The 22,416-nt window shown below is 41.5% G+C and overlaps 1 protein-coding gene across 1 annotated transcript in view; it reads left to right on the forward strand.

The window, feature by feature from the left end:
• EIF2A (eukaryotic translation initiation factor 2A) overlaps positions 1 to 3,768 on the forward strand; it is a 57,253-nt gene extending 53,485 nt beyond the window's left edge. Inside the window, exons 11-14 of the mRNA XM_063441011.1 lie at positions 1,411 to 1,521; positions 1,610 to 1,726; positions 2,335 to 2,400; positions 3,667 to 3,768. Coding sequence (XP_063297081.1) covers positions 1,411 to 1,521; positions 1,610 to 1,726; positions 2,335 to 2,400; positions 3,667 to 3,732 — 360 coding nt within the window. The 3' untranslated portion in view covers positions 3,733 to 3,768. The remainder of the gene's footprint in view (positions 1 to 1,410; positions 1,522 to 1,609; positions 1,727 to 2,334; positions 2,401 to 3,666) is intronic.
• Positions 3,769 to 22,416: the final 18,648 nt, after the last annotated feature.

Raw genomic sequence — 22,416 nt, forward strand, 5'->3', positions numbered from 1 at the left:
TGTAAAAAGATTAGGTCACCTAAGCTAGAGATGCTGAAAGTGTTCTAATAGGATGCCAATATTATACATATTTATTTATACACCTGCAATATATAACATGTAAAAAAAAAAATACTCTTGCATTTGTATACAATTTAACAAATAAAGCTTGCTTTTTCGTGGGCCTTGGTGCAAAAGGTACGTTCTGCCTAGCTTAGAATGAAGTATTAGCTTTGCTTTTATGTGCAGCGTAATAATGCTGGAAATGTTTGAAAAATTTTAATTTTATTTTATAAAAAAAAACACCATTCATTAGAGAATTACTTGCTTAGTTATTCTAATGCTCTCTCATTCAGTATGTAGGTTGGATAACTTCATTGTGCAGTAATGTATACTATGCAGCTTGTCTCCTGTGTTCAAAGTTCATTGTTGAGGGTGACTAACAAAAGGAAGAATTTAGATTAAAGGGACACTGAGAGCACATAAAGTTCAAGACTGTGTCTGCTAGAGCATAATACAAAAAACAACTGCCAACCTATTCCATAGGAAAATACAGCTCTCCCATATTTTCTGTTGAGGAGCATATAGAAGCTACACTTTGGCATCTCAGATGTGCTAGTGGTTTTTATAATGTAAAGCGCTGCGGAATTAGTTGGCGCTATATAAATACCAATAATAATAATGAAACAAATTAACTGAAACCTGCTAGCACAAGTGAGTGGAAGGGTTTCTCTCAAGTCAATGACTTCTATTTATATTTTAAATTACTGGCCTGTTAGCAATTCTGTTAAATTGGGAGGGCTTCGTGCAAACAAACGGCTGCTTTGCAGATTTATTTTGCCAGCTCCACTATTGGTTTATGTCATTTTAACAATTCATTATTTAATAATTAAACCACAAGGCGAATACAATTCGTTTTGTTCTGGTGTTAATATAAAAAACATTGCAGAGAAAGCGAAGGTTCTTCATAAAATTTCCGAGATATTTTTTCCACTTCATTTATGGTCTCTCTCTCTCTCTTACTATTCATTTTACAGAATTCCATTCAGTACGTCCAAAGGGTTAACATAAATACCATTTGAGCAATAATGCGAACTAATTCAGGTGTCTTCTTATTCTTCTGATACCTATGTACCACAATTACAGTTACACAGCGTAGACTTGTATAACATAGATTCCAGAGGAATGCAGGTCAGTAGCACAGTCCTGTGGCCAAGATCTAGCACTGCACATCTTGACAGAACCTGTTTTTTTGCAAGCAAGCACATAAATTATCTGACAAGCAATTAAGTTCATGTCTGTTCGTGTACTAATGTTTTAGAGCAAAATATAGTGTTCGGTGTGACTGATGAATTGTGTAATAAAGATGATAGTTTTAATAAACCTATTATGTTTATTTATTCCATCGGTTTATATTTTTCTACAATTCAGCATGAAGATGAGCCTCCCCAGAATATGAAGCCACAGTCAACAGATAAAGCTTTGTCCAAAACTGCTTTGAAGAACCAAAAGAAAAGAGAGGCAAAGAAGGCAGCAAAGCAGGTTTGTGTATGTTTTGCCAGCACCTGTGAGGTGGTGTTGTGTATACATTGCAAGACATTGTAGGCATTTAACTGGACTTGTTGTGTAGGAGGCCAAAGCAGAAGAGCCTGCTGAGCCAGTATCGGAGACGACGCAGAATAATGTCCCAGCCTCAATAACTACAGGTGACCCGGAAACAGATAAAAAGATCAAGAATTTGAAAAAGGTTAGCTGCTCTTGTATATCCATTTCTGGGTTTCGTAAATTATCTTAGCACTGGGATTGTCCTTTTTTTTGAATTGTTACATCCAAATCTAGATTCTGTAAGAAGCTGCTCAGCCTTTATCACATATCATTTTATACTCCATACATCATGTTTATTAGCATGCAATAGAGTACATCTGTAAACACAGGAAAAACTTCGATCAGGAGCATCTCATTCTGATCTTATCCCATAAACCACTGTCCGTCTCATTCCAGTCTTATCCCATAAACCACTGTCCGTCACTCTTATCAGGTGCAAATCACTTATAACAGCTCTTTCACGGTCCAACACTAAGTCAGTGGCTTGGATCGCTGGCTGCCATGGTCATTGAGAAGCACCAGGAGTTATGAGGGAGCCCTTAAAGTGATCTGCACCCAATAGAGATGTAGACCACAGTGCTCTCTCAAGGTACTTGGGTGGCGATTAGAGCAGTGTAGGCAGTCACCTATGCCTCCATTTGGGTAGACCGCCTCTGGCCAGAGCTTATTACCTAATTGTCTTAGAAAGGCAATAATTAAGTCTAAGTTATTTAAAAAAATGATACCATTATACTTTGTTTATTTTATCAGAAACTAAAAGCAATCGAACAATTGAAAGAATTGCAGGCATCCGGTAAACAGTTGGAGAAAAACCAGGTAATACCATACACACATTCTGTCTACATTAGAGGCGATATGCCCTTCTTCTTTACTATATAAAATGTTGCCCACAATGTCTTTTACAATCTACACTAGACACAAACACCAACAAAGTTATTTTGTATTACATCATTAAATAATTCTGAATGGTATGTGCCATAACATGTTCGACAACATTAGCTTAGTGCAATGGAGCAGAGATGATTTACTGTGCAAATTGTGATGTTCACCACCAATGCGACAGAGGATAAACAAAACCATCAAAGAACAAGATCTTTCACTAATCTTTTCACACACGGACTAATCATAAAATGTAGCCATGAAAGGCATTATATACTTGTTTGCAGCAGCTTTCTTTTTACTATGTTGCTGTCACTGTGCAAAGATAAATATGCAGTGAAAAGCAAGTACTTTTAGTCGCATGCCACTGAGCAATTTACCTTTCAGATAATACATTTACAGAATTACTAGACTATTTTACAAAAATATTACCCACTTGTTCTGGGATTAGAGGGACAGTTCACACACCTAGAGCAATGTCCTCTTTCATTTTACAAAAAGTGCTTTTTTCAACATAATTTAGCACATTTATAAATTAACCTTGTTATAGCCCCTGGCTATTAACCAGAAAATTGGTCCTGTTACTTCCTGGTTGTCAAGTTCAGCGGAGCTAAAGTCAAAAGACAGGCAATTGCCCAGAGCAGAAGTCTTACACTGGAAGGTCTGTGATTGGACAGACACAGAAAGTCTGGCCTAGCAAAGAAGGGGAGGGTTTACAAAGGTTTTACTTTAGAGGTCAGCGTTTTTTTTTGCAAGCTGTTTTAGATATACCCCCAATGGAAAAAAAAGCGTAATTAAATGTTTTCATATCTACTAAATTCTAAATAGTTTTTATATATATATATATATATATATATATTTTTTTTTTTTTTCCATTGGACTGTTTATTTAAAGTTCATTTCATAAGGACTCTCTTGTCTTGGAGCATTTGATACAGAGTATGAGATATGAGTACAGTTTCTAATATGTACTTTTATTTCCAAATGGCATCTTTACTGCTGTTGGTGTGAGCAGTCAACTCTGACTTTAGTATCATGGTCCCTAAATGGACGTCATTTCAAAAGTGTTGTGTTACGGCTACACAGTCTCTTTCATCCGATACTGGCTTTAAAATACTTGGCACCGGTTTTGCATTGCTTTGAATTTTACAGACAAGTTTACTTCCATGTTTAACTTAACAATAATTATATGTCCTTTTCGTAGATGGAGAAAATCCAGAAGGAACATTTGCTTGTGAAGGAAATTGAAGACTTGGAACTTGGTGTATAAAGTTTTTCCGGTTGTCATTAAACATTAATGGCTAAATTGTGTGAATGAATTTGAGTACTTTTTTGCTCCAGTGTGAAGAATGGTTTCCTGTTCTTGATTATTAGCGATGAAAGAACTATCTTACAAATAATATAATGACATTATTAAATATAATGTAAAAATAATCATGTATACTTCAATATAAAATTAGTTTGCCACTATTTTTTTACAGCTATGTATGCAGTTTAATAATCTGCTTATTCAATGTGTTATAATTTCTTGAAAGCTTGTTTAAAAAAAAGATATATATATATACATATTCATAAAAAATATATTATACACACACACAACATAGTTTGCTGTGAAAAGATTTAGTTCTGACACAATACCTGTACAGAATGGATGAGTCATCTTTTCAAGAGCCATTCTATTTGGGTAGCAACAGCTCACCTTTTATTGTGGAAATCAGGACTTTCTGTTTGTTGTGCTAGATAGAAGGCTGAATGTAATTCAAGGTTTTATGCAGCATATATTGTCTGCTGCTTTTTATTTTTCTTTGTTCATACATTTTCATGAGCAGCTGAGATCCATGTTTCTTGAAGGATTGTGTATTATAACGAGTCTTCTTATGGTATTATTTAAGTAAGATGATAATGTTCTACCCATGAATATTATAAATATTCTGTTAAGGCAAAGCGGGAATTCGGGGAATTACAGGAATGGTGTTTCTATACATACAAGGAACAGAGCACACACAAAAATAAAATTTTATAAGGCTACTTAAAATCACCTATCTTGGCAAACAAATATGGGGATTCAGCTCCACCATATGTCCTCCATATAGTCCTTTTGAGTTGAGCACCCCCCCCCCCCCCCCCACAGAAAAGTATACATTTGAGGAGGTCTTTGGATGATAATGTCACTTTTATTTAACATTTTCATTTGGTATAGAGCAGATATATGATATGCATTGTAAGTATATATATATATATATATATATATATATATATAAAAGCACTGTCACTTTAATTGTTTAGTTTTAGCATTTAGTTTTTTTTAATTGTGCTTATCACATTAATTGTGCACTTTATATATTCACATGCTCTTACAATAGATACACTTTAGCTCTTTTAGCACTATTTATACTGGGGTACTGTGACATAGTGGTGGGCTTAACACAATATGGCCATATGTAGGAACTGAATCCACATCATTTGTTTGCTGAGATAGGTGATTTCAAGTAGCCTTATAAAATTTTAAGTTGTATTTTTATGTGTGCGCTGTTCCTTAATCTGTATATGTCACGGTGTAATACCCCAACACGCAGAATTTAGGATAGCAAGGGACAAGACTAGGAAATAACTTTTACCGGGCCTTAGAATGGCCAAACTAAACGTTAGACAGAGAAAAGGCGTAATCAGAGACGAGCCAAGGTCAAGGTAACAAAGAGACAGCGAAAACAAGATCTAGCCAGTCAGGTACACGGTAATCAGTCAGACGGGCAAACAAGACAGGAAAGGGTTAAAGATAAAATTCAGAGTCATAATCAAAGCCAAGGTCAATATCAGAATAAACAATAGATCGAAGAACGCACTATAGGGTACTGAAACAGAACCACGATAGGGCAAAGTGGATAGGGTTAGGAAAGTGTAAGGGTTAGGAAAGTGTAAATATCCTTAACTAACATTTGATTGGCCCACGGCATGCCCACGCCCCCAAAATGTGCGTGTGTGGGGGCTTAGGAATGACGTGGGCCAATCGGAGCCTGAATCTACTTTTGGCTCCCACTGGCCCTTTAAGAGTGCCAGGCGGGCTGCGTGACCGCTCATTGCGGTCAGTGCATGCAGCCCGCTCAGAAGGGAAGATTGAGTCGCGAGCGGCTCATGTGGAAGCTCGAGCCCCCGGATAAGGTACCGCCACAGTATCATGATTATTCTGTTAACTTTTTCTTCTTATGTTTATACAAGTTTTCCCATCGAAGCCCTCCTCCGCCCCACGCAAACTCCTCTTACACCCTTAGTGTATCTGAAAATCTCTTCTCATCACTTTCAGCTTATTCTGTGCTAGTTTCTGCATCCTTATGTTCTTTTCTGATCACCAACAGATCCATATATATGCCATTTCAGTTCCCTCAGTGCTTCCTGCCTCTATGGTCCTTCTCTTTTCATTTACGTCTCAAACACATCCTTTTCCTGGCCTCTCCTCTCCAATCATACACCCTCTGCCTCTAGGTCAGCTCTGTATAGCACACTCCTACTCCCGTTAATTTAAGATGTTGTTTTTTTGGTTGCCACAGCAAAATGTGAAAAGATTTGCATACTGGGTTGCCATCAGCTAGGTGCGTTGGATATTGTTGCCACAGCATGCAGTTGTCTCAAAAGCATTCCAATTTACTAGTGAATAAAAACAATACATAAAGATAATCCATTTCTGCATAATAATGTATGTAAAAGGAATAGAAAATCTACAAAAAAGACAAAGCACTTGTATCCTCAAAACGCTTGTTTCAGAACCTGTAATGGTTCTAAATTATTGTATTAAAGAGGAAAGGTGCTGCATGCCCAAATTGTAATAACATTTTAAATTCTTTATTTTTTCGTGCAGTAGGGTGTACATACAGGCCTGAAGTGCCACGATAGCAGGACAAGCTTATCAACAGATACATTATCGTGACAGGATTGAATTGCACATTTTAGTTTTTTGTTGAAGAAACGAACATAACATTAAAGTAGAAACATAGCTGTGTAGCCGGAGGCTAGTATTTTACGGGTGCTTAGTAACAGAAGTGGCGTAATTAACTTTAGCGGTCAAAAGGTTTTAACAGGATTTTGCATATTGCCCTTGCTTAGGCCCTAGCGTACTCTGAGTGGTGTGGTCTGTCAGGGCTATGGAATAGTTTGGTCTTGTGTCTCCTATGCTGGCTGGATTGCGGCCCCTGCATGGACTTCTTTATGCTCCCAAAGTCCTTTGGGAGGTCACTGTCGGGGGATAACATAGTGTGTAAGCTGGGGACTGCGCAAATTCCGGAGCATCGTCAGGTTGGTGCGGCATCAGGGTCTGGGTGATTAGCTGAGACTTAAAAATATAACACCTCTGGGTGCAGCATAAGTGGGTTAGGGATTGTCCCAGGGTGCATAGGCGGGGGGGGGGAGGGGGGATTGATTATGGGTTCTCCGTGGGCGGGCCATGGTGGCCCCCGTTGGTGGCTTTGAGGTCGTGTTGGCTATATGGTCACAGTAAACAGAAACATACATGCATGAACAATATTTAACTAATACAGTAGGTAAATAAACAAAATTAAACGATCTGCTCAGGTTGCTTCAGTGGCACGTCTGTCTGCCGGGATAAAGGGGGTGATTTTTTCTGGGTCCCAGACATGCGAGGGCTTATTGGCCCCTCTGGTGTTAAGCCCCTTAAGTGAGTCCTTCGGGAGGCCCAGTGTTGCCAGTATGGCAGCGGCTTCATCAATATCTCGGATTTCGTGAGTGATGTTTCCCTGTGTGATTTGTAGTTTCCGAGGGGTGCGCCATCTATATGGAATGTCGCCATTTCTGAGTGCTGTGGTGAAGGGTCGCAGGGAGTGCCTCCATTTGAGTGTGTCACCTGAGAGGTCGTTGTAGAATGTCAGCGACATGTTTTCGAACCTATAAGGTGATAGTCCTTTTAGTGCCGTCATTATTGCTGCCTTATCTCTGTTACAGGTGAGTCGTACCACTATGTCTCCAGTGGTGGTTGCAGGTGCTTGGTGTGGCTTCGGAATTCTAAAAGTCCCGTCTATGTGGATGTTCTTGGCCTGCTTGGGGGTCATTAGGGCGCAGAGCAGTCTCCGCATCATGTGCGGTAGTTCCCCTGCCGGGATTTCGTCCGGGACCCCTCGTACCTTGACATTGTTTCGGCGCCGTGCATCTTCCATGAGGGCAAACCTCTGTTCAAAGGTTGTCTGCTGCTTATGAAGGCGCTGTATTTCCTCCCCCAGTGAGGTGATCTGTGTGGTTTGTTGCATGGCCGTTGTTTCCACGGTCTCAATGCGTCCCACTAGGCCCAGGAGTTCAGAACGCAGGGAGGCCATGTCAGCCTGCAGTGTTTTCTGGAGGCCTGCTAGCAGTTCTTTTAGGGTGGCCGTCGTCACAGGCTGGGTGTCAGCACTCTGTGTTAGAGCCTGGGCATGGTGAGGATGTGGCATGGGAGGTGACTCCCTGTCCAGAAGCGATTCCCCTGAGGAATCCGAGAAGTCTGCATAGTCGGCGGCCATCTTCGGTCCGCTCGCGCCATGCGCTCGTCGCAGGAGTTCCCCGATGTGCATGCCCGGTTTGGGCTTATCCGGCTTAAGCTTCTTACTTTTGCCCCCCATAGGTAAGCCTGCCACTGTTTTCGGGTCGCTGTGGGTGTTTTTTCGGTGGTGATTGCTCGTTTCTGCACGGAGCCCATGTAATGTGCGTCCGTTGTGCTTGGCTGCTTGGCTCCGCCCCTGTAATAACATTTTAGCATGATAGCCATCATTGCTTACGGCTTAGAGGAGGAGGTGTAATAAAACTGAAAGAGTGAAGTGAAACAGAACTATCTATATGTTCTATTTAAAGTAACCCTTGAAATATATCATATATATTATTGTTCTATCTCAATCTTTTCATTATAGCATCATTGCTGGTTTACATATCTGTGCTTATAAAAACCGTGGACTGCAAAAAGTAAGCTTTTTTTTGTATATCTGATTTTGCATGTGGTTAAAAATTTTAAAAAGGCAAAAACAGCAACAACAAATGTCTGGCAGCATCATCATGGACCCTGTAAAACCAGTGTTACCCAAAAGATAGATCCTCGGCTTCCATGATGCTTTGCAATTTTAAAGGCATGCAAAGCATCATGGAAATTATAGTTCTACAACATCTGGGGATCTACCTTTTGGGCATCCCTGCTATAAACAATACAGATAGGTTATATGGGACAGAAGAGCAAATATTGAAGACATTTGCTGATATGTTGTGAAAGGGCAACAGGGGAGTGTCTGACTAGTGTCTGCCTAAGTAACGGCAAAAAAACCCTGTAGATATTGAATGCAAGCAATTAGGAAAAAAAAGTTTTCTTATTCCTTGCAGAATGGAAATAGTCTTTCTAGTTCAATTTGAAGTTAACTCAGGGCTGTGCTCTGTATAGACGTAGGTTCTTCATTTTTCATTTCACCCATATGTGTTGTCCAGTTCAGAATTGTTACAAATGCAGAAAGATAAGTCCTGCGCTCACTCCCATCACTGGGCGGCAGCAATGACTACAGTACACATCAGCCCCAATATATAGTAAAAACCAAAGAAAAACACTTTCAGTTCAGAATTGTGAAAATATTTAAAGTAACAGTATAGCGTTAGGAATACAAACATGTATTCTTAACACTATAGTTTACTTTTCCTGTTTTGGTACCGTGAGGATTTAAAAGGTGAGTATTTACTCCCTCGCCATGTTGGTCTCGCTGTGGCTGATTGATGTACATAGTGGGCTGAAAAGAGACTTGCGTCCATCAAGTGTAGCCTTTCTCACATCGGTTAGAAGTGCTTTCCAATTTTACAACAAACTAAAATTGACCCCAGAATGACAGTCAGATCTCTCATTGGAGCAAGAAGCTATTATCCCACAAATTAACCCCTTAACACCGCAGCCAAATGTACAAGTTGTGAACGAAACAAAATGTAAACAAAACCTGGCATTTGCGCTATATGTCTGTCAAACCGTAATTCACCTCTTTCATATTAAATGCACCCCCCCCTTATTATATATCATTTTATTCAGGGGAAACAGGGCTTTCATTTAATATCAAATATTTAGCTATGAAACATAATTTAATATGAAAAAAATGGGAGAAAATAATATTTTTGTTTGATTTTTTTCGTTCTACATGACATTTTAACTGTCAATGTCATAATACTGTTTGCTTTTACTGCAATAAAATACACATATTTGTATTCAGCAAAGTCTCACGTGTAAAACAGTACCCCCTATGTACAGGTTTTATGGTGTTTTGGGAAGTTACAGGGTCAAATATAGCATGTTACATTTGAAATTGAAATTCGCCAGATTGGTTACGTTGCCTTTGAGACTGTATAGTAGCCCAGGAAATTAATTTACACCCATAATGGCATGCCATTTGCAATAGTAGACGACCCAAGGTATTGCAAATAAGCGATGTCCAGTCTTTTTTAGTAGCCATTTGGTCACAAACACTGGCCAAAGTTAGCGTTCGTATTTGTTTGTGTGTGAAAAATGCAAAAAACGCCAATTTTGGCCAGTGTTTGTGACTAAGTGGTTACTAAAAAAGACTGGACATACCCCATTTGCAATACCTTTGGTTGTCTACTATTGCAAATGGTATGCCATCATAGGGGTAATTTTCATTCTTGGGCTACCATAGGGTCATAAAGGCAACGTAAGCAATCTGGCGAATTTTAATGTGAAAAAAATTAAACACAAGCCTTATATTTGACGCTGTAATTTTTGAAAACACCATAAAACCTGTACATGAGGGGTACTGTTGTACTCAGGAGACTTCGCTGAACACAAATATTTGTGTTTCAAAACAGTAAAAAGTATTGCAGCAATAATATCGTCCCTGTAAGTGCTGTTTGTGCGTGAAAAATGCAAAAAACGTCACTTTTACTGGCGATATCATGGTTGTAATACATTTTACTGTTTTGAAACACTAATATTTGTGTTCAGCGAAGTCTCCCGAGTAAAACAGTACCCCCCATGTACAGGTTTTATGGTGTCTTGGAAAGTTATAGGGTTAAATATAGTGCTAGCAAATTAAATTCCCTATACTTTCGGCATGGGTGGTCAGGCAGGTCCCGCTAATTGTAATTAATTAGGATACCTAATTATGTAAAATTATTACATAAATATATGTGTAGAATTAATAAATGTATATATATACATATGTGTATATATACGTATATATATATATATATTTTTTTTAAATATTTTATTTATATATAGGTATATATATAGTGATATATACGTATATTTATGTATATAGATATATATTAATATCACAATACAGTTAGAACGAAATAAAACACATCTATATATTTTTTAATATTTTATTTTAAATTATTTTTTTTTTTACGTATTTACATATTTATTTATTTTATATTATTTATAAATATATATATAACAATAATTATATATATATTTAATCAGTATCAGTCTACGTGTAATTTGATATTAATATATATATATATATAATTATATATATATTAATATTAAAATACACCTAGACGGTGTATGTGTGTGTATGTATATGTGTATATATATACTTAGATCATATATATATAGTATATATATATATATATGATCTAAGTATAAAAAATTTTTTTTACACTTATTTAACATTATTTTATTTTATTTTCAGCCAGCAGGGGGACCAACTGTCATTACAGTTGGTCCCCCTGCTGGCAATGCCTGAGCCAGCTATACCGGCCATGTGATTGTGAGGTCCTCGCAAGGACCTCACTCTCACATAACCGGGAGGGACCGGAGGAGGCAGATCTGCCTCGGGGGGGCTCCCTGGGAGTCCCCCCAACCGCGATCGCCGGCGTGGGACCACCGGCGACCGGGTAAGTTAAAAAAAAACGGCGGGCGTATATTTACGTCCTGCGGCGTTTAGAGCCGCTTTTAAAAGGACGTAAATATACGTCCGCCGGACTTAAGGGGTTAAAAATTATGTCCCTGAATATTATGGTTTTGTAAATATTCATCCAGTTGCTGTTTAAACATCTGTACAGACTTTGATAAAACCACCTCTACTAGTAGAGAATTCTACATCCTTCTTATTCTTACTGTAAATACCCTTTCCCTTTGCTGTAGACTAAAACTCTCTTCTTCCAGTCTAAATGTGTGACTTCATGTCCTATATATAGCCCTGTTTATGAATAGATTTCCAGACAATGGTTTGTATTGGCCCCGAATATATTTGTAAAATGCGATCATATCCCCTTTGAGGTACCATTTTTCTAAACTAAACAGATTTCAATTTGTTAAACTTTCATCATAACAAAAATGTTCCGTTCCTATTATTAATTTTGTAGCCTTCCTCTGTACAACATATTCAAGGTGTGGTCTCATTGATTTTTAAAGAGGCAAAATTACATTTTCATCCTGAGAATTAATGCCCATTTTATACATGACATGGTGTGTTTAACCTTCCATTGCAGTTTCTACAGTGGTGTAGAATAGACGGTCCTTTAATTACTCATCTTATCATGGTAAATCAGTATAACGAAGCTTTAACAAACTTCTGGAATAAAAGGGAATCATGACATGTCACACATGTCATGTGTCCTTAAGGGGTTAAAATCAGGAGTGTTTATACTTCCTGGTGCAGTGACAATACAAAAATGAGTTGCTGTTCACTACATATATCTCCAATACAAACATGCATAAAATTATGCATTTTTTCATTGGTGCTATATTTAAAAACAGCTTGCAAAACTTTTGTCTGAAGCCTTTGCAAGTTCTCCCCTTCTAACCCCGCCCAGACTTTTTATGGCTGTCCAATCACAGACTTACAATGAGAAGTCTTTGCAAGGCAGGTGTTTTGGGCAATTGCTGCCTATTGAGCTGTTCACTTTTTCCATTGCTGTCCACGAAGCTAAACAACCAGGAAGTAACAGGTTGCCTGACAGCCAGAGGGTTGTAACTTTATAAAAGAAGGTTAATTTATAAAAGCGCCAATTTCTATTGAAACCTGCACTTAATGTAAAATAGAAAAGGGGAAACACACACTCAACACATAAAGCACTTCAGCAAACTTTTATTTTATTACATTTAATGGCTGTTTATTTTCCATTGTATCGTGGCCTTTAAGACACATGCTAATAATACGTTTACTGGATGCAAAGTAACAATTACTGTGGGATAACAGCCTTTAATGGTAGTGTGTTTTTCTGACACTAAATTGCACTGACTATGAGCAACAGTAAGAAAAACTAGACTGCAAAGAAAAATACTAACTAGGCTTTGTCTAACCACAGCTGTAAAAACACAAAGCTCTCACTATGCAAGAGCAGTCTCAGCTACTAAAGGTAGCTTAAAGGACCACTATAGGCACCCAGACCACTTCAGCTCAATGAAGTGGTCTGGGTGTCAGGTCCCTCTAGTTTAAACCCTGCAGCTGAAATTATAGCAGTTTCAGAGAAACTGCTATGTTTCACTGAGGGTTAATTCAGCCTCTAGTGGCTGTCTCACTGACAGCTGCTAGAGGCGCTTCCACGCTTCTCACTGTGACTCTGTACGTCCATAGGAAAGCATTGAGTATTGCTTTCCTATGGGCGGTTTGAATGCGTGCGCGGCTCTTGCCCTGCATGCGCATTCGGATCTGACGTCAGCAGAGGGAGCCCGGCACTGGAGAAAGGTAAGTGGCTGAAGGGGTTTTAACCCCTTCAGTCCAGCGGGATGGGGGCCCTGAGGCTAGGGGGGGACCTATTTGCAAAACTATGATAACACAAACAACGTATACCGAGCCTTAGAATGGTCGGACTTAACGTAAAAGAGAATGTTCAAAATAACAAGCCGCGGTCGGGGATACCGAATGAGACAATACGAATATACTAGCCAAAGGGTAGGGAAAGTCAAAACATAAGCCAAAGTCAAAACAAAAACCAGAAAATATCAATATTGGTGGGGATAATCGGTGGGCCTTTCACCAGCAAGGCACAACACACCGAGCACACAGCTTCTCAGAGCTGGAGACACACCTACACAAATTGGGAATTGATGCTGCACCCCACCCATCAAGCCTGTCTCGACTGGACCCCTAAGCGGTCGCAGAATTTGTTCCCGACTGACACGACATCCAACACCTGCACGAGCGAAAACCTAAAAGACCAAGATTTTCCCTGGACTTACCTGTCCTACAGGGGACTACCAAGCCCTCGGACGCAGTTTCCTACCTGGGAGCTCTTCATAGCTGCAGATTTTTATTTACTGTTTTTACTGTAAACTTGCTTACCTTTAACACGCCACTCAGATATCTCAATACATTTACCTAAACATAAGATTACACAGAAAATCGATACTGATAATGTTACTGTCTTAATACAACAGACACCCCCTCTCCCCTGGTGCTTATCAGCATACTCTTAGCTCACGCCTGCAATTCTGGGAGACAGGTGCATCCCTACAGGAGTTTGGAATCCTCCATTAGGAGTTATCACTACATGCCACCCAACTTTTCTGTGAGGGAAAACCTAGTAAGGCACTCACATGTGTTTTTATTACAGTAAAAAAAAAAAAGACATTCCATATGCTTTTACTCTGTTGATGAGGACATGACCCTTGTGACACACGTATACTATCCTTGCAGTTTGTCTGTGTATTGCTCACATGTGGAATTGTGATGTAATTCCAGTAAAATACAAGTTTAGCAGGCTAAGATTGCCACAAGGCATATGTATGTATATGTGTTTGTAGTATCAGTTAGTTAATAACACGTAGCTAAGATACTGTCATCACTGTACTGACCAGGTGCAGGAATGTAAGAACTGGAATTACGCGTCCCTCTCCTTTGTATCAGATGAGCCACGTGGTTAGACCGGATGGATGAGTTTAGACTCTATTCATTAAATAGGTTAAGGGTATGTGTGGGTGTAGTTAATTGTGGGAGGAGCTACAGTGCTATATAAGGAATGTACTCTATGTATTCAGTACTCAGACTTTGCTGTATTTTGGTGACGCTAGTCCCTCTGAGTCCCGATCGGTGATCCAATAAAGAATCTCTTCCTTCCTGAAGAAACCTGTGTCCATCTCTCTGTGCTTGGCTTCCGTCAGTTTCTCCGGTATCATTTGGTGCATTGGCCGGGAAGCTCATCGTTCAACGGTAGCTGAGAGGCAGAGGCGTGAGACGGTCTATCTTTGCCCACGTTCTCTACGGCTGCACCCCTGAACTTCTGCGTGGACCTCCCTTCGTCTCGGCGCCACTGGTCTGTTGTCCAGGAGATCATCGGCCTCTACGTGAGAAGTGCTGGGGTGTCCCCGTCGATGAGTGTGAACTCAGGTTCAGGAACGAGGAGGTAAGATAACTGCTGTTTTAGACGGCAGGACCCGCTAGGGGTATACCGATTGTGCGGTAGGCCCAAAGGGGTTTTTGAATCTGTATCTGCCCCCTCTGTCGGAGGGAAGGAGCGAAGGCGCACCGCTCGATCGAACGCTCTTTAGTCAGACCGTTTGATTTGGTTAGTCAGGCGGGGTCCTGGTGTAAGATAGCCCTAGCCGGACACCGGTGTCTTGTCTAGACTAGCGTTCTAGGGTGTATATTACGTTCGCTAGGTCGGAGGGACCGGGAGACTAAGCGGCGCCTGTGTAAATTCGGTTCGCTAGTTCTCATCCTATCTGGGCTAAGTGGGAAGGCGTGTAAATTTGGAACCCACTAGACTTTTGATAGTACGACTAAGAGGCGCCTGTGTAAATTCGGATCTCTAGCTCGTTGTATAGTGCGACTAAGAGGCGCCTGTGTAAATTCGGTTCTCTAGCTCGCTATGTATATGTGGTGATTGGGCAGTGTGGCTAACCAAAACGGGTGTATATAGTTTTAGGTAGTCCATTCAAGGTACTGGCCAATAGTTTAGTTGGGAATTGTAAATGTGTTAACGATTGTTTTAGTAAAGTGTATATCTTGTTAGATAGCGCGAGCTCAGCCGTCTAGCGAGAGTGTTAATAGTGTGTTGCTGTATTATAGTGCACGGTACCATAACCCTGTATATTTACTGACATTATATAATAAGTACTAATCATTGTCGTCCATTGCATGTTTAACACCATAACCACTAATAATTGTATTGTGACCTTAACTTGTGCTTTGACCTATGCTAACCGTACTGTAACCGCTATTTGTAAAAGACGATGTTACTGGGGTGTGTTATAGACGGGTAATTCGTATATAGAGAATTATAGCGTGGGTGACTGTGTAGTTACGCCAAAGGGCATAATATTGATTATATAGTGACTGGTGTAGCAGCTGTGTGTGTACGGGAATTCCCTGAGTGTTTATTGTTATTGTGTACGTTTCACTTGGTAACCGTACCACGTGGTGCTGTTGCCAGAGGAAACGGGTGTGACTGTTGAATAGTACGCGTGTATAGTAATCGTTGTCGACGACGTTCCACTGTTAAATATGGGTGCGTCGCAGTCAACGATTCCGGATCCCTTAGGATGTATGGTTAAGAATTTTAAAAAGGGATTCAAAGTTTGTGATTTTGGGGTAAAGATGTCTCCTGTACGTTTGGTCACTTTGTGCACTAGGGAGTGGCCTACTTTGGTTGCGGCATGGCCGCCACGTGGCAGTTTGGATCCAACTCTGGTACAGCGCTTACACGTGGCTGTATCAGGTAGGCCTGAACTTTACGGCCAGTTTCCTTATATTGATTGTTGGAGACAGGCCGTAAATGACTCGCCAAAATGGCTCCGGACATGCCACGAGGAGCAGTGTCGCCTCATGGTAGCTAGGACTTGTTCGTCCACTAGGGCTGGTGTTAGGCCCATTTTGGACACGCCCCCTGAGTCCGAGATCCCTTTGCCGCCCCCTTACTTTCCGGTAAGAGGAAGTGACGCAAATACAGGAAGTCCTGTAACCCTTCCCTCATTACCCTCATCCACTTCCGCTTCCTCCTCCAGTACAGGATCCACCCCCCCTCGTACTAAATCTCCCCTTCCGGAACCAGAACCCACCCCCATTAGAAACGAATATCCTGATTTGGCGCCACTTCAGACTTCCGGTCAAGCTTCATCTAGCTCGGCCCGAAGTGTTCTATTTACCACCTTTTCCCAAAACCAACCTCCCACATCCCCATACCCTATCTCTCCCCGACCGGAACCCATGACTGACGCCCCTCCACGTAGCCCCATACAGACCCGACAGTTGACCGGTGCCCAACAATTGAGACACTATCAGATGCCTCTTCGTCTGAATCCCGGGTCAGCCTATATTAATGCCGCAGGTCAAATGGCACAAGCTGACCCTGTCTTCGTATATGTTCCCTTCACTACAACCGATCTTTTAAACTGGAAGACCCACAATTCCTCGTATACTGAGAAACCACAAGCCATGACTGATCTGTTCACCTCAATAGTACAGACGCATAATCCGACATGGGCTGATTGCCAGCAGTTACTAATGACTTTATTTAACAATGAGGAAAGGACAAGAATAAATCAAGCAGCCATTAAAGCATTAGAGGATAGAGCCTGTGCTTTGAACCAAGCTAATCCAGCAGCATGGGCCGCAACACATTATCCCAACACTGATCCCGATTGGAACGTAAATGGTGCTGATATGGTTCAACTCAGAGCCTATAGAGACGCTATAATTGCTGGCATGAAAGCCGGAGGAAAGAAAGCCATTAACATGTCGAAGACAGTTGAGGTGATCCAGAAAAGCGATGAAGCGCCCAGTGTCTTTTATGACCGATTATTGGAGGCGTACCGCTTGTACACCCCCTTTAATCCGGAAGACGCAGACAATTCCCGAATGGTTAACTCCGCCTTTGTCAGCCAAGCTTACGGAGATATTAAGCGCAAGCTACAAAAGTTAGAAGGGTTTGCAGGTATGTCAATCTCCCAACTAATGGAGGTAGCTAATAAGGTCTATATGAATAGGGAAACAGAAAGCAAGAAAGAGGAGGAGCGCAAGATGCGTAAAAAGGCTGATATGCTAGCGGTAGCGATCGCAGGCGTAGATAAACGGGGCCCAGATAGAGGCAATAATAGATGGAGTAGGGAGCCTTTGAGTAGGGATCAGTGTGCGTATTGCAAGGAAGAAGGGCATTGGAGGAACGAATGTCCGCAAAGAGAGCAGTACGAGAGAGACCAACCCAGGGCAGGCTACGGAAACTTTAGAGGCAGAGCGAGAGGTAGAGGAGGCCCCGGAGGGAGTAATGGGTATAGAGGGAGTAATGGGAACAGAGGAAGTGTTAGGGAAGATAGGTATATTCCAGCAGCGCAAAGGTCCCGCGATAGAGAAGGTAGGGACTTCGTAGGATTGGCTGACACGGTCATGGAGGACTATTGATACCGACCGGGCTCCATCCCCCTTGGTCGAGCGGAGCCTATGGTCGATGTATCAATAGGGGGAAAGAGGAGTGCGTTCATGATCGACACTGGTGCTGAACATTCAGTGGTGACTAATCTAGTTGCTCCTCCATCTGGAAGGACTATTACTGTGATAGGAGCAACTGGAAGAAGTGCTGAAAGACCGGTTCTTAAAAGTCGACTCTGTACATTGGGAGGCCACGTAGTAAAACACCAATTCCTTTATATGCCTGAATGTCCAGTCCAATTGCTGGGACGTGATATGCTATCCAAATTACAAGCGCAGATTACGTTCCTACCAGATGGAACAACATCTTTAAAGTTTAATGGACCTTCAGGTATTATGACTTTATCCGTACCAAAGGAAGAAGAGTGGCGACTTTATACAGTGTTGACTAGCCAAAACCCTAGGAGTGATGAGACATTGTTTAACATACCAGGAGTTTGGGCAGAGAACAACCCACCAGGACTGGCCCGCAATATTCCACCAATAAAAATTGAACTGAAACATGGGGTTTATCCAGTGAGCCTAAGACAATATCACATTCCGCAGAAGGCTAAGAAGAACATCCAATCCTATCTGGATAAGTTCATACGGTATGGTATCCTAAAATTCTGTACTTCCCCCTGGAACACCCCATTGCTGCCTGTTCAAAAGCCCGGCACAGATGAGTATCGACCTGTGCAGGACTTAAGAGCAGTCAATGATGCGGTTGTTAGCATACATCCAGTTGTACCCAATCCATATAACCTGCTTGCTTTAATTCCGGGCGTGCTACTTACTTCACAGTCTTAGATCTCAAAGATGCCTTCTTTTGCCTCCGAATTGCCGCAGAAAGTCAATGTATTTTCGCTTTCCAATGGGAGAACGCTGTAACGGGCTCAAAACGCCAAATGACTTGGACAAGACTGCCCCAAGGGTTTAAAAATTCACCTACCCTATTTGGTTCAGCCCTAAGTCAAGATCTATTGGATTTCGAGTCCATCCCAGGAGAGTGTGTATTGTTACAATATGTAGATGACTTGTTGATAGCAGCAGTTACAAAAGAAATCTGTCAGCAAGCAACGCACGATCTACTACACATTCTCTGGAAGGCAGGATACAAGGTGTCTAGAAAGAAGGCTCAGTTGTGTTTGCCAACTGTCAAGTATCTAGGATTCCATATCTCTGAAGGTCAAAGAATTATGGGGCCAGAGAGAAAAGAAGCTGTCTGCCAAATACCAATACCCAAGAATAGAAGACAAGTGCGAGAATTCTTGGGGGCAGCAGGCTTCTGTAGGATATGGATTCCCAGTTATGCGATACTAGCAAAACCTCTGTACGCAGCTATCAAAGGTACAGAGCACGACCCCTTCTTATGGACCCAAGAACAGCAAACGGCATTTGAAGATGTGAAGAAGGCTTTGATGAGTGCCCCAGCATTAGGTCTACCTGATCACACACGACCATTCTACTTATATGTACACGAGCAAAGAAGAATGGCTGTGGGAGTATTGACACAGTACTTGGGATCATGGCAAAGACCTGTTGCCTACATGTCTAAGCAACTGGATGCAGTGGCCAGCGGACTTCCACCTTGTCTAAGAGCCGTAGCTGCAGCCGCCCTGCTAGTAGCTGAAGCCGATAAACTCACTCTGGGTCAAGAACTTTATGTACGAGTCCCACATGCAGTACAGACGTTGTTGGATTACAAAGGAAATCATTGGTTTAGTAACAGCCGTATGACCAAGTATCAAGCAATGTTGTGTGAAAACCCAAGAGTGCATTTAGAGACTGTAAACACCTTAAATCCAGCTACCCTTTTGCCACAACCTACTGAAAGTCAACATGATTGTTTGGAAGTAATGGATGAAGTATTCTCAAGTAGACCAGATCTTCGTGATTTTCCCATCCAGAACCCCGATGTTCAATATTACACCGACGGCAGTAGTTATGTGAAAGAAGGGATCCGCTATGCAGGATATGCAGTGACAACAATAGACAAGGTGATAGAAGCTCGGCCACTGGCGAAAGGAACATCAGCACAAAAGGCAGAATTAATAGCACTAACACGAGCGTTACAATTGGCTGAAGGTTTAAGAGTAAATATCTATACGGACTCTAAGTATGCGTTTTTAACCACTCATGCCCACGGAGCTTTGTATAAAGAAAGAGGACTACTGAATTCAGAAGGCAAAGAAATCAAGTACGCAGCCGAAATCCTACAACTATTGGAAGCAGTGTGGGAGCCGAAAGAAGTCGGTATCATACATTGTCGAGCGCATCTGAGAGGAGATGGTGATGTAACCAAAGGAAATCGGATGGCAGATAGTGCAGCTAAGCGTGCTGCTGAATCAGGAAGACAGGAGTATGTAGGGCATATAGCTGCTCTTATACCAACTCCACTGTCCCAATGGACTCCAGTTTATACAGCTCAAGAAGAGGAGTGGTTAAAGACTGAACCGGGAAAGTATCTGGAGAACAAGTGGTATCAGCTAGAAGATGGAAGAATAGTTATACCAGCATCGCTAGCGGTAGAAATTGTCCAAAATTATCACAACGGGACACATTCTGGGAGAGACAGTACTGAAGAATCTCTTAGAAAACATTTCTACATACCAAGATTGTCCAACTTGACTCAGGCCATTGTACGCAGATGTGTAACGTGTGCTAAGAATAATGCAAGACAAGGACCAGTAAAGCCACCAGGAGTTCAGTTTATGGGGGGACTCCCCATGTCCGATCTACAAATAGACTTTACAGTGATGCCTAAGTCGGGTGGACATCGTTACCTGCTGGTAATTGTGTGCACCTATTCAGGCTGGGTAGAAGCATGTCCTACTCGTACAGAGAAAGCAGGAGAAGTTGTGAGATTCCTGCTACGAGAAATAATACCCCGATATGGACTACCCTGTTCTATAGGATCGGACAATGGTCCAGCTTTTGTTCACCAGTGCCTACAACAACTGACTCATATGCTTGGTATAAAGTGGAGGCTTCATACTGCATATAGACCCCAGAGTTCTGGTAAGGTAGAGAGAATGAATAGAACTATAAAGAACCAGTTGGCTAAAATGTGTCAGGAAACCCAACTTAAGTGGAACGTTCTCTTACCTATAGCCTTATTGCGAATCCGCAGTACCCCTACCAGAAGGATGGGCCTCTCTCCTTTTGAAATCATGTATGGGCGACCACCTCCCGTACTTGGTAACTTAAGGGGGGACTTGAGTCAGTTGGGAGAAGGAATTACTCGGCAGCAGGTTGTAGAGTTGGGTAAGACTATGGAGGAGGTACAGAAATGGGTACAAGATAGATTACCTGTGAATATTTATCCCCCTGTTCATAGTTATCATCCAGGAGATCAAGTGTGGATTAAAGAGTGGAATAATGTACCGTTAGGGCCCAAGTGGAGAGGTCCTTATGTTGTTCTTTTGTCTACCCCTACAGCGATAAAAGTAGCAGAAGTGACTCCGTGGATACATCACTCCAGGGTTAAACCAGCAGCAGTCGATTCTTGGCAAGTTACAGCAGATCCAGAGAATCCCTGCAAGATCCGGTTAAAACGCACTACTCAGTCGGAGTAACGAGGAATTATTGTGGATTACAAATTTTATTGTTACAGGTGTGAGTGAGAAGGCCATAATAAAGCCTGTCCGCTTACCATCACATAGTGTATAAGCCAGGAAAGTCTCGAAGGGACACCTGTGAAGATGAGCAGAACTCCATTCCCTGCAGCCCCTCACATCCTGGAAGCTGAGGCGCCATCGCACGGACGAAGACTGAGGATGACGGCGAAAGATGTGCTTTTGATAGTGTTTATTTATATGTGTTTTTATATTCAGGAAGGAAGAGGTACCGACACTCCTAGCTGTGAGGTATGCATTAAGACTACGAGAACAGGTAACCATATTTCCCAAACCCTAATTTGGCATTCACAATACGAATGTAAAGGAGATGTATCGAGATGTAGATACTTAAATATAGATTATAGTGTGTGCCATTTAGGAGTAGGAGAACCTAAGTGCTTCAGTCCGGAGTATCAGCCTCGTACAATCTGGTTGACTCTCAGGAATGGAGATCCTCAGGGGACCCTAATTAATAAAACGGTGTTAGAATCCGTACATTCTTCGGGTGTTCTGCTATTTGATGCGTGTAAAGCGATATCGAGTGGTAGAAAGCCGTGGAATGTATGTGGGGATCTTAGATGGGAGAGGACGTATGGGTCTAACGATAAATATATTTGTCCCAGTAGCAAAAATAAATATGTAAGTCCTAGATGCCCAAATAGAGATTATAACTTTTGCCCATATTGGTCTTGTGTGGGGTGGGCAACTTGGGGACAGACAGTAGACAAAGACATGATAGTGACTAAGTTGCCGACTAGCCCTTATTGTAAGTCTATGGAATGCAACCCAGTCCATATACTCATTAATAACCCCGACAAGTTCTTAGATAAGTATGGAAATTTATTTGGGTTTCAAATATACGGGACGGGTTTAGATCCTGGGACATTATTGTTTATAGGAATAGAGACTGATACGGTATCCTCCCAGACTCATCAAGTATACCATTCCTTTTACGAAGAGATGAGTATAGATAATAAGATCCCCCATAATGCTAAAAACCTGTTCATCGATTTAGCTGAAAGTATTGCCGGT

The sequence above is a fragment of the Pelobates fuscus genome, chromosome 2 (genome assembly GCF_036172605.1).
Source record: "Pelobates fuscus isolate aPelFus1 chromosome 2, aPelFus1.pri, whole genome shotgun sequence".
NCBI lineage: Eukaryota > Metazoa > Chordata > Amphibia > Anura > Pelobatidae > Pelobates > Pelobates fuscus.